Genomic DNA, 14,734 nt, shown 5'->3' with positions numbered 1-14,734 from the left:
TCCCAGCTGGATTTGCCGTTTGCACGGAAACCACAGAGCCACAGCTAAACATTGTTACTGATCCCAAAACTAGGCAGTTTACTGCCTGATGGGACATGTTTATTATATTAGCTGTGGTCACATTTCATTATAGCATAGCTATAAAGTAGCCGGACAGTGTTACAAATAGCTGACATTTATGCATCAACCTGCAGGCCTAAGTATTTGACAATAACTGTTCACAGCACTTGTATGCAGTAGGAGCTACAGTTATTTCCTAATCTTAATAATATGACCTCATTTTCTCATCTTTATTATATAGTATTCACGTCATTTACGTCAACTGAAATAAAAAAGACAGCACCTTCCTTATGCTGTCTTTTACTATTTCTTATATTTTCTATTCACAGAGAACAAAACAATCAGTGAATATTTAAAAAAAAAAAAAAAAAAAAAAGATTCATTAGGATGACAGATACCAGACTCCAAATGGAAAATTACCAGGTTGGCATCTGTAATACTGATATTCCACCTTTAACTCCAAAATACAGCACTAAGCTTAACAAAAAATAAAGTATCCTCTTACCTTAGGGTCTCATTTTCTACATGTGAATACCAAACCTATAACACCTAATCAAAACATATTCCTGCTTTTCCTCTTTTTTGCTGACATTCATATTACTGCAACTTAAATGGGTATTTCCTGAAGTATCTTCTTTAAACACAGTTAATAAAACCAGACAATTCAAAGACGAAGACAGATAGGAAGAAGTGACACATTCACCGTAAAGCGCACAAATTACCTTTAGCAGGGTTTACTTTTATCCCTGACCTATACAGCATCTCCTCATTCTGCCAGTCCCCATTCCTGACAACAGTCTTGAGTCCATAGAAAACAATTAATGCAGCAGTGGAACAAAAAACCAAGTTCTTCAGAAAGCGCTTCTGGGCTTTGACATAAAGGGCCCTGACACCTACTGTAACCAGCAGGCAGAAGCCCATACTAGGAACATACAGCACACGCTCTGCTATTACAAAGCCAACATAGAAAAATAGGTTGGTGGCAGGAACAAAGGGCACTATCAACAAAGACAGAGACAGAACGACAATGTTCTCAGTTGAAGGCAGCGGCAGTTTCTGCATCCCGTGCTTTCTTATGCCATTCTCTTCTTTCAACGCAAAGCTGGACTTCACCTCCAACATCTTATACTCCGTCTCTGAGTGGCAGCTATGCCCATTGGCATTCTGCTTGCCGTTTATCACTGTTTTCCCATTGCACTCTTTCTCGTTGCTAGAGCCCTTCAAGCTAGAGTAGGTGAGGAGAAGGAGTCCAGCGTAGAAGGCCACAGTGTGTAGGTTCCTCCAGTCGCTGACTGCTTTAAGAAGAGGCACAGCATCCATAGACCAGTCAAAGCTGAGGGTGTCCGGGCACAGCAACAGCCAAAGGTTCTTGGCCGGCAGGTAAAAGAAGGTCAGAGTACGCGTGAGAAAACTGTCCGAGTCAGCTGCTGGATTGTCAGAGTTGGAAAAACTCGGCGGTTTGTTGCCCATCCAGTATAAGCGGATACCCAGCAGTGCAGTCCCCCAGGAGGTCAATAAAGCAATGCTGAAGAAGAGGGACAAATTCTTCCTCTGAAAGAAAGAAACATCAAAAAGAATCATCAGTATATATTAACATCAGGTGTTTAACACTTTAAATCATAAACAAAATCGATACATAGATTTTTTTTCTCTTTTTTTGTAATGATTATAAACACTGTAGATACTTGGCTCTGACATCTGGATCACAAAACGCTGGGGTGTATTGCTGACTATAAGGTAAAAGAACAGGCTCTTTCATTTAAGCTGTATCACACAAAATCAAGCTGTTAGAGACCATAGGGATGTCAGTCCATGAATGTGCCAGTATGGCTTTCCCTAATGAAAATCTAACTTCCACTATTTCACCTGAGAACCAAACAAACTTTCTAAGAAGGCAAGAGAAGAAAACAGGCTCCATGTCCAGAGGAAACAGACTCCATGTTTAGGCCCTCAGGCTCCTACCACTGGACTACAATGATCATTTGGAGCCTTCAGGTCTGCCTTATTGCTGAAGGCCCCATCTCACAGCCAAAGGCTATGTTGTTTTCTTCCTTCCTTGAAGCTCACCATAGTAAAATCAGTGCTCTAAAATCCTTCTATATCTCCATATCCATCTAAATGATATTACATGAAGCATTCAGCTGTCTCCACCTACCCATGTCACCACACTAGCAGCTCTAAGGGTCCCCACTTATTTATGGAATAATGCAGAATCTGCCACCTGGAGCTTTTGGTTGCCCCACTCCACTTGCACCTCCACCTTCAGGAAGTGCTTGTTTTTTTCTGAAGATTTGCAGAAATGCACCAGTTCTGTTTAAACGAGAAGGGGGAAGCAAGACTTTCTCACTTATTTCTAGGACTGATGAGCTCAACTCCTGCTCGAATCATGCGAGTTCCCTGAATACAAGCTGTTTGGGATTATTGTCTCTTTGTCAAAGTACTTATGAAAGTTAAAATACATGTATTTTTATATTTCAATTTCTCAGATGTCTTTTGTAAGAAAAGAAAAACTATTTGCCAGATAGCTCCAGACAGACTATAAGCATTTTGATAATCTCTTCCCCTGTTATTATGAAGAATTATTTGTCAATCATTTTTCATTTCATTAAGTCTGTTTTTTCCATCTCCCACTACACATTCTTGGGCTGGTTCTTCACTGCTTGTTTCCACTCAGCATTTAGATTCAGGACTTCCTGCTGGAATAGTTTATCTTTTTGCTTTCAAACAGCTCATTTCTTCTCCTTTTTTGAGGAGGGCTCCTTCCCTCGGTATCATAGAATAAGTAAGGTTGGAAGGGACCCCGGAGATCTTCTAGTATCACGAAATAGAGCCGATTGTGCTGCTCCGCTTCAGGCCAATTGTTAATAGTTTTCTTTCAACAGATTACTGATGTTCCAGTAACAAGTTTTAGTCTAGTAATCATGTAATCTAGTAATCTAGTAATCACTTCTCTGCTTATCTCATTAAGAAATTTAGTCCTCCTCCTGATTTTGTAGTTTCTCCTTGTGAATTCTAAAATATTTAATGGCAGTTAGATTAATTGATTCAATTCTATGAAGATATGGAAGAATAAAATGAAGGTATTAGTAGGGAACAAACAAATTTATGACGAAAATGTTTCATGCATTTATATCAGTTCCACTTTAAAATGCTGGCATTTTTCATATATGAAACAAAGTCTGAGTTCACATATCTCAATTGTGATACTGACTGCATTGCTTGAGCTATTGATTTTTGTATAGTTCCATATCCTGGTTGATCAACAATTCTTTGGTAATAAAGCATCCAAAATCCAGACTACACTCTATGATGATTTTATGCCTGGGCAAGCCTATTCTAACAACATATATGTATTTGCAAGTAGAGCAATGATCTGTGACTCCTCTCCGATACTGTTTTTCCCCTAGCTGATGGGATTGTTTAAATGTTCAAACTGGTTATCACTGAAACTCCCACCTAAGTTTATATTTGGAATAAAAAGACTCTCCAAATTTCATGGCTTGCAGGTATGTCCTCATATTAACCACTTATGTTCTGCTTTAACTTGTCCGTTTTTTTCCCCATCACATCGTGTCACATTAAAATCTTTCTGCCTGTCCCTTTGGCTCAAAAATTTCTGAACTTATTTCCTTCAAACATACAACCAACTCTCAAATTTTAAAAGCGACCCTTTTTTAATATCGTTCTATATTTTCTGAAGAGGAATAAAGGAGGTTGCTTAGAAAGACTTGGAAATGGAAAATGGAAAGCTTTTGTTTTTTCCTAATAATTAGAAATTCAGATAAGTTCTTTCCTAAAGGACCGTATCACTAGCAAGATTAAGACATCCCAAATACTATGAAAGTGAAACTTGATCAACAGAGGTGAGAAAGGTGCTTTCACAGATTCCTTAGACTGCTTTGTTGCCTTCTTATTTTGTTAATACTTATCTAACTCAACAAGCAGAAGAAAATCTCCCTTTGCTAAAGATCTAATGATTGCCCTTCTCAATTAAATACTGAGAAAGTTCTCTGTATTACGAAGCTCTTCAACACAACCAGGTGAGAGCAGCTCTGCCATCCCTCATGGACAACAGGGAAACCTGCTAAAAACCTTTCCGATCTGATTCGTACCTCCTAAAGCCGTAACGCCGAGCAGCTTGCCCTTTCTCCCCAGCTCTAGATGGCAAACAGTCTCTACCTCGAAGCTAATCCATCCTCATGGCTCAACTAACTACGTGCAGCCTCTCCTTTTAAGCTTGAATTTAAGATCTGCAAGGTTTGGATCCTCACTCTTTTTTGGTTCTATAAAGAACACAGTATTTCTCTAAGCAGATCGTGTTTCATGCTTTCAGAATACTTTTTTCTTTATGTTTTACATCAGCATAAAATGAAATATCTATGCATTCACTTGTGCAGCTCAGAGGTACCTAAGTGATTTTCCACATGAGCTTTATCTCATGCTGTACGACATCAGTTAACTAGAGAGAGCGCTCTGGTAGCTTCTTTAGCTTAATTAACTCACTACAGGAAAGGTGTGCAAATGCAAATGCTTGGCATTTTTCCCCAGAAACTTTTTCAGAATGGGTCTTCTCAAAAGCCAGTAATTGAGATCTTTTTTAAAATTAACTACATGTAACTGCAACTACTAACCACCTGTGCAACCCAGACATCCCACTGTAAAGTTTCACAGATTTCATAGGCACTCCTCAGGATTTGGTCTAAAACTGACACTAAAATCCTCCCTAACATGTAAACTTCTGTTCAAAAAAAATTTAAAGTAGGACATCATATATTTGTTTAATCAGAGATAGATAATGTTGGCTCAGAAGGGGAATGACTGACTCCTTTTTTCTCTCTCAACACTTCACCACATGAGTTTTGCATGGCTTTTACCCCACTGTACTCAGAGATAATAACAGTTTAGCTCATATTTTGGCTTTACCTTCTTCCAGAGTTTGTATAGAGAATGATTAAAAAAAAAAAGTTGCAGCAATTTATTACAAGTAAAAAACAATCAACTTCCCAAGGGACTTCTGTTCCCAAAAACGTGCTTTCAGGATTAAGTCTGCCAGATAAGCACTTTCACTAGCAACTCTTCCATTGAGCCTCATTACAGCCTGTGCTCCTCCTGACTGTGTCCATTAGTGTAGCCCAGCAGCAGGAAGCGATCCGCTGTAATGCTTGGCAGCAAGGATTTGGATTACTGTACTCATGAGTCCTAATCCAGTCCATCTGCCATATGTTTTGACACCCTCATAAATCCTCTAATCTTTCATAAGCAGTCATTTTCATTTGGTGGTGGTGGGGGAACAACAATAACAACAAAAAGCCCCGAGCACTGATTTAGATCAGGTTTAACATCTCTCCTACTCTGCTAACAGTCAAGCACCACCACTGCAATTTTAGTGCTCGTGACTGCAGAAACTCCTCTCATCCCCCTACAAAAATCCATCTGCATGACCCACCTGCACTGTACATTTCCCTTGCTTTAAATCCTAATTCCTCACTCCATTAGACAGCTCTCGAATGAAGCACTGCAGAAGATTTCTTGATTGGGCAGCCCCTGCCAAAGCTCAGTCATCACCTAACCTGAATCCAGAGCATTTCCAAAAGACAAGATTCTTTTAACCTCACCCTGTTCAGTTCACAAAGAAGCATTAAATACGGCACATGGTCAGATAGTCCAGATATCAAAATCACTGGGACTAGCCATACACAAAACACTATTTTTAGAACGCTGGAAATGCAGAAAAGAAAGCGGATTAAGTCGCCAAGCGCTACCCACAACAGAGTTTCCTCTCCAACCGAGAGCTCGCTGAAAATATGTTGGCTTGAGAACTGTGGCTTCCCGAAGTAGCGAGGTGCTGCCAAATCACTAGGCTGACAGTATCTTGTTTCCGCCATAGGTAGGAGTTCCTGGATCGCAGCTCAGCTGAGTTTGAGCCGAACAAGAGCTCAAACAGGATCCACACCAGGGACAGAGGTATTTGTTTCCCTCTCTGCAGCCAGTGCCGAGCCTCGGTTCTGGGCTTGGTGCTGACCGCAGCCTTTCCTGCCCCCTGCTCACGCCTCCTTCCATCTCCCCCATCCCGCTCAGCTATTTGAACGACTGGAGATGGTGCCAGAGTGCAAGACATGGTACTAGCTTGATCAACCTGTGAGCACGACCAGTGCAGAAGACAGCAGCTCCCCGAGAGTAAGGCCCACACAGCCAAGTGCAGCATGCATGACAATTGCGAGGATAAATATCTCTACCCAAGGTTAATCCAGCCATCTGTGGCAGCAAGAACGCACGAGGTAGAAGCCCACGAAGACTAAGAGACATTTCTTGAATTGCTAGACTGTTCAGTAACACTGTCCGGCACTACTGTTACCAGCATACAAATGGATAGGTGGTCCAACAATCACACCTGTATTTCATTTAAGAAGTGTTATCTCATTTGATCGATTTTGCAGTGAATTGAGGGTACTTTCTGCACTAGCCAAGCTTCTGAGAGCTCACTGAACACACAACTATGTTGGGAGGCAGAACTGTTTTGAAAAAATGAGAAATGCTCTGCAAAAGAACACAGCACAAGACAGAGACCAGCCCAGACTGCTTAAAACAACGCGATTAAGAGATGTGGAACACGTGGCCAGCTCTTCATCAGAGAAGCATTTGGGATTACAGCAGATCATAAACTGAATATGAGGCAACTGTCTTAAACGATTGCTAAAGAGGCAAACACCATACAGGGGCTATGGACAAAAGCCTTCAAGGCCTGTGAACTAGACGCCTCATGACAGCTGCCTCCAGCTACATAAATGACCATGGCAAACAGGAAAGGAATGATCTGTTCTCCATACCCATGTCCAAAGGATAACAATAATAAGCTTAGGTTAAAGAAAGGAAGATTCAGGTTAGATGTTAGGAGATACCTTCCATTACTAAATATAGGGATGCACTGGAATATTTGCTTTGCAGGTTGGCTATTTGGCTTTATACTGCCTTTAAGAATAGATTAAATGTATAACTTGTGGGGAAAAACAGAAGTACTGCTAGTTCTGTTTTAGGGACAGAATGACGCACTGTATGTTCTCTTGAGGTAACCCGTACGCATAACTTCTTGCTATTGCAACAACAGTAACACCAAAATTTGAAAGAAATTTTGGTATAGCATCTACAAAAGGCATATATATATATATATATATACACACACTTATATGTGTGTTTGTGTATATATAGAGAGAGAGAGAGACACACACACATTTTCTCCTCACGACCTTGAAAAGCATAACTCATCCATACTCCAGTCATTTCTGCCTTAAGTACTACAGCTTACTTACAGCAGTGCTACTTTGTCTTAACGCTTACTGCACTTCCCTCCGGTTCAGGCAAAATACTAGTTAAGATGATCCTCATGTTCTGCTCCCCCAGTCACACTAGCATCTTCTGAACATTTCTAATACCACCTCTCACGAAATAACACTTCTCTCCCTCCCCCCCCACTTTTTACAAACTTACAAATCCATCTCATATTCTTTTTCAAACCTCAGTCATATTTACTCACGATTTATACTCTTTATGTATCCCATCTATGCAATGATGATCTCTGCACTTAAGACATTATCTGGTCTTAAGAGTGCATTTTTAATACTACTCCATGATCTCAGGTGTAAAAACTCTTACAAAGTTAAAAACAAATTTCCAAGAAAAGATTAATGAAAACACAGTCTAGGAGAGTCCTTGAACCTTTTCTAACCTGGCCGCTACAATGAAAAATCTACATCTTTTCTTGATATTTTCCCTGTTCTTCTCTCCGTTTTTTCCCCCTCTAAGCATCCTTCTGCCAAGATACATACATGCTGTTATAGGAAAAATAATACAAAACAAAACACACACACAAAAAAAGGAAGATGAATACGTTGTGTCAGGAGTTGAAGTACAATATCACACAATATAGATATTGGTTCTATTTATGGTAAAATAACAATTATTATTATTATATTATTCTTCAAGCTTTCTGGTTTACAGAAGTGTGCCATTGATGTCAGTACTGCTATAACAACTTACAGCACATTTAAACTCACCCCGTGAGAATTCTAACAGCAGTGTTGACTCAAAAAGTTGGCACTATAATGTTACAGCTCCTTGATAGCATACAAGATATAAAAAAAGAAGTTAAGTAAAAACAAGAGTAAAAGGAAATAGTCCAAGTAAGATACTGCAAAAAGCTAACACCATACATAATAAAAATGGAAGACGGTCAAAAAACTTTCTAAAGGACGTATTATCAACATGTTAGGAAACCCACGCAAACGCACGGTATCGCAAGGCTTGGCACCGCGCTTGCAGCAGCTGTTTCGCAGATTGATTCTTAGGCTGGAAAGGAAGGAGGGGAGTTGCAGCTGTGCAGAAGAGCACCGGGGACCCCACGGGGACCCCACTGCAGTCTCTGGCAGAGGGCTCCAACGCCAGGCAGGATTTTGCACTCTGCTTTGAGCAAAACTTGGTGAGCAGAGAGCCCCAGGGTGGGGGAAAGCAGGCTTGGCCAAAGCCCTCCGGGGAAGGCTGCCCACTGCAGAGCTGCCCGGTCCTCGCGGGTAACGAACGCGCCAGGCTGAAGCCCACAGTGCAGTTTCTCCCTCCTGCACCATGCGAAGCAACCTGGCCTGGCAGCGCTCTTGAACTTCTCGCACTGCACGAACAACCAAAGCCGACAACGCATTAAAGCCCGTATCACCCGAACTGGTGGAGACACTTTTCTTCTTCTAAGCCAAGTTTGTTCTGCTCTGCTGTACAACGCACAGGCACGAGCAAGGCGAAACACAAGCATAACATTACTCCTAGGTCACACACCAGGAACCTACGCAGAAAGCTACTGCCAGAAATTATTGTGGTGCATTTCACATGTTTCCTACACTACGGGAAAACTGAAGTCTAACAGCATGTTTAATAATCAGTGAGAGAGAAACATAAGTGCTGTAAGACATTCAAAACTGCAAGTAGACATAGACTTTGCAGCTAACTAATGCAAATGGATTTTCTGAGCAAAAATGTCATCTAATCCCAAACTAAGCCTCTGGCAAGGACAAAGCAGCCCTACCAATCCAGCTGCGGGGAGACCATCAATATCAAGCTCTGTATAAATAGCAAGATTTGCACTAGTTTTGACAGGACAAGCCACTCAGATATAATAGAAGTTCCATCAGCTGGAAGTCCACAGAGCTACAAAAAGCCATTTCTACAGTGGAGAACGAGCAGTGCCTATCGGATTTTTTTGTTTCTTTACCATCTACCACCACAAAAATTCAGATGTGTCATTTGTTTTATTTGTACCTTTAAAAGTCTAGGAAAAGAATGAGCAGCAATATTGTCTTGTAACTTTATTCATAACAAAGAAAAAGTATGACTTTTTGAGCATATACTTATAATTCTTTTAATAAAGTAAACCTTAACATTTAAAATATTTCAAAGACAACACAGATAATACTGAAATTCTACTATGTGAAATACAGAACCTAAAATTTAGTTAAGATGGATGTTCATGAAAGCTAGATTCTCTTAAGGTCATGACAAGAAGTCACTTTTTTTCTTTTGAAAATAAATATTAACAGCTGTTCTTGGTGCAGATAGTTTATTTTCAGGTTTATTTTTGGTTTGGCAAGATAGAAAAAAGTAAAGGTAATGGTTAAGCAACTCAAAGTTTGTGCAACATACTGAATATAAGCCCATGTTGTGACTGAAAAAGTGATAAAAAAAAAATACTGCCATCGCCACCGCACACACACACACACAAAAGGTGATACAGGAGCATTGACAAAGAACAGTCACAAGTGGCTCAATGTGTGTGTGATGCTTGAAGCCAGTACCTTTCGAAATAGCAATAAATTTCACAGTATCAGTCACTTATTGGTTCTTAATTTTAGAAGCACAGGTAGCGCTCATAATAAATAACAGTCTAACGAATGTCTCCCCTGATCTGGATGCAATCTTGATATAATTTCCAGTTATCCTACACTGAAGTAGCATCACATTTTTAATTATAATGGGAACCAAAAGAATGAGAAGTAAAGCACAGCATAGTAATGAGTATCAGTCTGAGAAAGCCTTCAGAAAAATGATCTATAGAATAAGAATTCTATACCTTAAAGATCAAAAGTTACTGCCTACAGCAGATTAAAGGTAATTCAGAGATAGTGCTAGGAAACAGTAAGTCACTACCACAGATTAAAAGCTTGGTTTTCAAGTATATTGTAAGGAACTTCTCTCATACCCCCAACCAAAACAAATTGTCTGGAGCACATCTACAAGTGTCCTTTGTCATCTAACCAAGTCTTGCCTCCCATGGAACTAACCAGGAGGCTATAGAGCCCTGGCAACAACATTCTGGAGATACGTATGCTTGGGCATTTTAAGAATAACAGGTTAAAACAAGGGGAAAGAAAAAAAAAAAAAGAAAGAAAAAAAGGCATCCTTTTATGGCCTGACCAGTAATATTGCGATTTGGGAGAAGTAAAACATTTGGGAAGTTAACATTTTCCTAACAGCTTTCTATTTGTTCCCCTTTTTCATTAGATCGGGTCAGTTTCTTGCAGAATCAGTTATGCTCAAAGACTAATCTGAAGATGCGAGAGCTTGCTATGTCCTGGGCTAATTTTTATGGAAGCTTTTTGTATTCATTCCATATTCAATACACTAAATAGAAATTGGAACGAAAACCTATTAGAAAACAAATCGAGAGAACAAATTACACTTCTTGCAGCAAATAGCATTTGCTAGCTACATAAATAATGACTACCTGATGATACCAGCAAGGAGTGCTACAAAGATACCACAGGAATAGAAATGCACAAATATACATGAGAATATTTTACCAATAACAAAAACTGCAACACTTCAATAGGAAATTTCCCCAGCAGTAGGTTTGAGAAAAATAATAGAATGTTTCAAATAGGATGTCCTCTACCTAGCTTCCCTACACATGAAATATGGAGATAAAATCTTTCCATTTTTAGAGTTCATTTATTTCTACACTTTGCCAAACTACCTTCTCAAAAGGGTATTTTAAAGGGTATTTAAGCACAAACCTTTTAAAAACATGAACTGTGTTACTAGGGTGTGATCCAGAGTCAAATGGAGTTAAAGGTAAAGCAATTACTGACCTCAGTAATGCAAGATCAAATCCTTAATAATCCAAATAAAAAGAAAGACAGAAATGGAACATGGGGAGCCAGAGTACAGACGACAAAATTTACTTCATATCATGGGGCTGTAATTGGCAGAGTGACTCATTATTCCCTATTAAGCTAGTGTGAAGAAATGAAGTAGTTAGCAATCTCCTGTAAACCAATAACAAGATACTTCTCAGCCAGAGTATTAGGGGCTGAAATACTTAAAGAAGTTCAATTACTGGTACTGTAAAGGGTATGCTGAAGCCCCTAACCTATTACACTGAAGGCATCTGAATGCCTACACAGTAATCTTGTTGAGCTTAAAATAAGATCTTTAACAGTTCCCACCACGCAATGAGCTGTGGTCAGATCAGTTTAGTTGTAAAACAAGCCAGCTTTCATGAAATCAGAGTGGAAAAAAATATCCCTGTAGGAAAATTAAGGAATTTATTTCTTTTGCTAAATATATTCAGTTCTATTATGAAAATATTCCTCCACTTTTTGGACCAAAAAAAGAGGGATGGGGACGAGAAACTAAATGGGTGCAAAGGTAATTCATTTTGCCTGCACACACACAGACACACACAGTCTTCCCTATTAATTCTTGGTTTGCACGCCTGCTTGCAGTACATTGCAAATGTTTCCTGCATCATGGAAATAAACTGCAACCATCTTTACTGCCCATGGCTCTGGTGCAAACAGCTAGCCATCATGAAATTCATTCCAGCCTCATTAATGAAGGAAGTTTGGGAGCCCAGCATTTTGGAACCGTAAAGAGATGATTTAACAATGAGATGTGACTCAGTGGGAAGGCTGAAGGACAGCAGTTCTCTCTCCAAATTATCATACTAGAAAGCCATTTAATGAGTGAGGGATTGCTTCGCAAACTCAATACAGACAGGATTTGGAAGAGGATATATTATATTACGCAGACACCCACATCACTGAGCGTTTCTGTTAAAGTAAAACCATCAAAATAAAAAAAAAATCCTCAAAGTTGCTTCTATTTCGAGCTTTCAGTTTGTTTTCAATAAGCGGTCTCAAATATAAAACATAGATTTTTAGAGATTAGCAAATCGACATAATTCCATATAACAAAGCGAGGTTTAGTCAGCTAGGTTGCTAAGGTCAGACGAGATGCTCCAAAATGCAAACAAGACAAATTTGTGCCCTGAAGAAAAGCTGGTAAAGAAGCAACCAAAGAGCAGAGAGGTAACTTTCCTCAACACAAAGCACAGAAGTTCTGTGCTAGCTACCTGCCCCCGTACAACATGCTCTTCCCCAGGGGGACACTAAGGGCACCATTGACTCAAATTAAATTGTGCACAACCTAGAGTCCTCCCCTCACCCCAAATCATACCACAGCAACACCCAGCTTCCAATACTGATCAAAAAAAAAAAGTTCTGTATCACTCATGTCACAGCCTTCATGCATGTTAGAAACTAATAATCCAGCTTCTAGATAATGTTATTTAATTTGCTAATGAACAGTCGAATTAGAAAGGGGAGAAGACAGTGGAGCACAGTATGTCTAATTTCTTAAAATCAAAAACACAGACATAACTGGACTAACTCCCAAATCACATTTATTTTCTAACAAGTAAATTCAGTCTGTTGCTTCACAGTACAAGGACTCAGACAGCATTGCTGCTTTGGGGATTTTTCTTTTTTTTTTAGTAACACTTCATTTTTCATTTTCTCAATCTTTGAAAACAAATGAAGCTCCACTAAGCATAAAAGATGCATAGCTTACATTAACACAGGAAGCCCTAGAGCCATTACACTGGAGGAAGGACTATCTGGCCACCAAAGTCCTTCCTGCCCTTGTAGTCCCAGTATCCACTTTGCACAAGCTGCTTATTTTCAAGGTCAGTACAGAAGTTTTACAAGCTGTCGAGCTAGTAAAGGTACAAACTCATTAACCTTGCTGAAAATTCTGTGATGTATTTCCTTATCCCTTAAAGGCATGCACATCTTCAGCTCCCTGAGCACTTTCAGACACTGAAGATAAAAATCCTCCACTGCTAGTCTTTTGCCTACACTTCAAACTATCCACTCTGCCCATATGCCCACCAGCGTCTCATCTCTTCTCTCAAAAGTGCCTTAAAACTCCCTCCAAAACCTCTTCCAGCTCTCTGTCACGAGTGGAATCTCTCCCTCAGATCACTCTTAAAGTGTATATTTTTCCAAAGTCTTGCTAAAAAATGCTATGACAAAATGCACCCAAAACCAGATCAAGATGACTCTTCTACTACCAGTTCTGACATAAATGTTCTGAATTATATTAAGCACCTCACTTAACCCCCTTCTGCTTCCTTTGGCTCTAATTCTTCCCTACTGCCTCTAAATTTGGTTATTAAACTTGTGAAAGCAGTAGGATTTTGTGAAGATGTTTCTGCAGAGCACAAAGAGGCCCTGCTCTAAGTTCCATTTATACAAATAATTAGGCACAACTATCCTAAATAGTAGTGGCCTTTTTTGCTTTGAGATCTGGAAATTTTCTTCTTACATGCTTCTGCTGCACACATATCTAGTCTAAGTAAGAGCTTTCAATCATTTTATTCTCATCTTTCTTTGCCCTCAACTCCTTTTGTTTGCTTCAGCCACTTACTACACTGAAATGCAACGGTGCCTTTGGAAACAGTGAAGCGCACTTTTATGCCTAGTGTCTTGCAGAATCTAACACTATCCAACACTAGGTCCCAGGAAGCTCAAATACAGTATTATCTGATATTTACTATTACAGAATTTTATGATTTAAGTATTCAGGTACATAGCTATGAAGTAAGTCCAGTACCAATTCGAAAGAACTAATCAGTTTTGAAGTATCATCATTTATCTTGCTTGCCAGTATCTCACTAGGGAAAAAGATTCAAAAGACTTATTGTTCTTACATACTGAGTGAAGCAAGGAAGAGATAACTTCCTTTATGAGAGCAAGCAGCACAGCCAGAAAAACACACACACTGTCATTGGAAAAAATGGGCCAAAAATAGACAGCTGGTCTAATAAAAGATATTACCTCTTCCAACAAATTTGGTTATATTTTTACACCACCACAGTGGCAGTGATATTATTGCTGCTTGCTATTAAGGAAGAAAAAAAGCCTACAGACGTCAAGGCAATTTTAGCCTCAAAAAGACCTCTCTTACTGTCACGCGGTTTTCAGCTAAAAAGTGTGCAAAGTAGAAATGAGACTTTTAGCACTATACACTGAAAGATATTATGAATTTGCTCTCTTCTTAATGCACAGTGCTTTTGTCAGATTCTTGCTTTACATAGGAATGGCCAAAATATTTCTGGAAGAATTCTTCCTTAAAAGAAAATAATGATAAGTGGGGAAATTTCAAAAGAACTGTTTTTGTGTTTGTGGGGAAGATATGGGGTAAAAAGCCATAAATAAAATAGGGATGAAAGGAAACCTCACAAGTAAAAGAAATTAGTAATTTAATAGAGAGAAATCAGGAGCATAAACCCAGTGGTGAGGGTGAAAGAAGAAAAAAAGCCAAGACACAGAGATAAAGGAGAACAGTAATGGGT

The 14,734-nt window shown here is 39.4% G+C and overlaps 1 protein-coding gene across 1 annotated transcript in view; it reads right to left on the bottom strand.

The window, feature by feature from the left end:
• TMTC2 (transmembrane O-mannosyltransferase targeting cadherins 2) overlaps nucleotides 1-14,734 on the bottom strand; it is a 251,582-nt gene that overhangs the window by 105,391 nt on the left and 131,457 nt on the right. The window contains exon 3 of the mRNA XM_062584900.1: nucleotides 783-1,611. Within this exon, the coding sequence (XP_062440884.1) occupies nucleotides 783-1,611 (829 nt within the window). The remainder of the gene's footprint in view (nucleotides 1-782; nucleotides 1,612-14,734) is intronic.

The sequence above is a fragment of the Rhea pennata genome, chromosome 1 (assembly GCF_028389875.1).
Source record: "Rhea pennata isolate bPtePen1 chromosome 1, bPtePen1.pri, whole genome shotgun sequence".
In the NCBI taxonomy this organism is placed as follows: domain Eukaryota; kingdom Metazoa; phylum Chordata; class Aves; order Rheiformes; family Rheidae; genus Rhea; species Rhea pennata.
The sequence above is the reverse complement of the archived record's forward strand: the minus strand, read 5'-3'. Positions and strand labels throughout refer to the sequence as shown.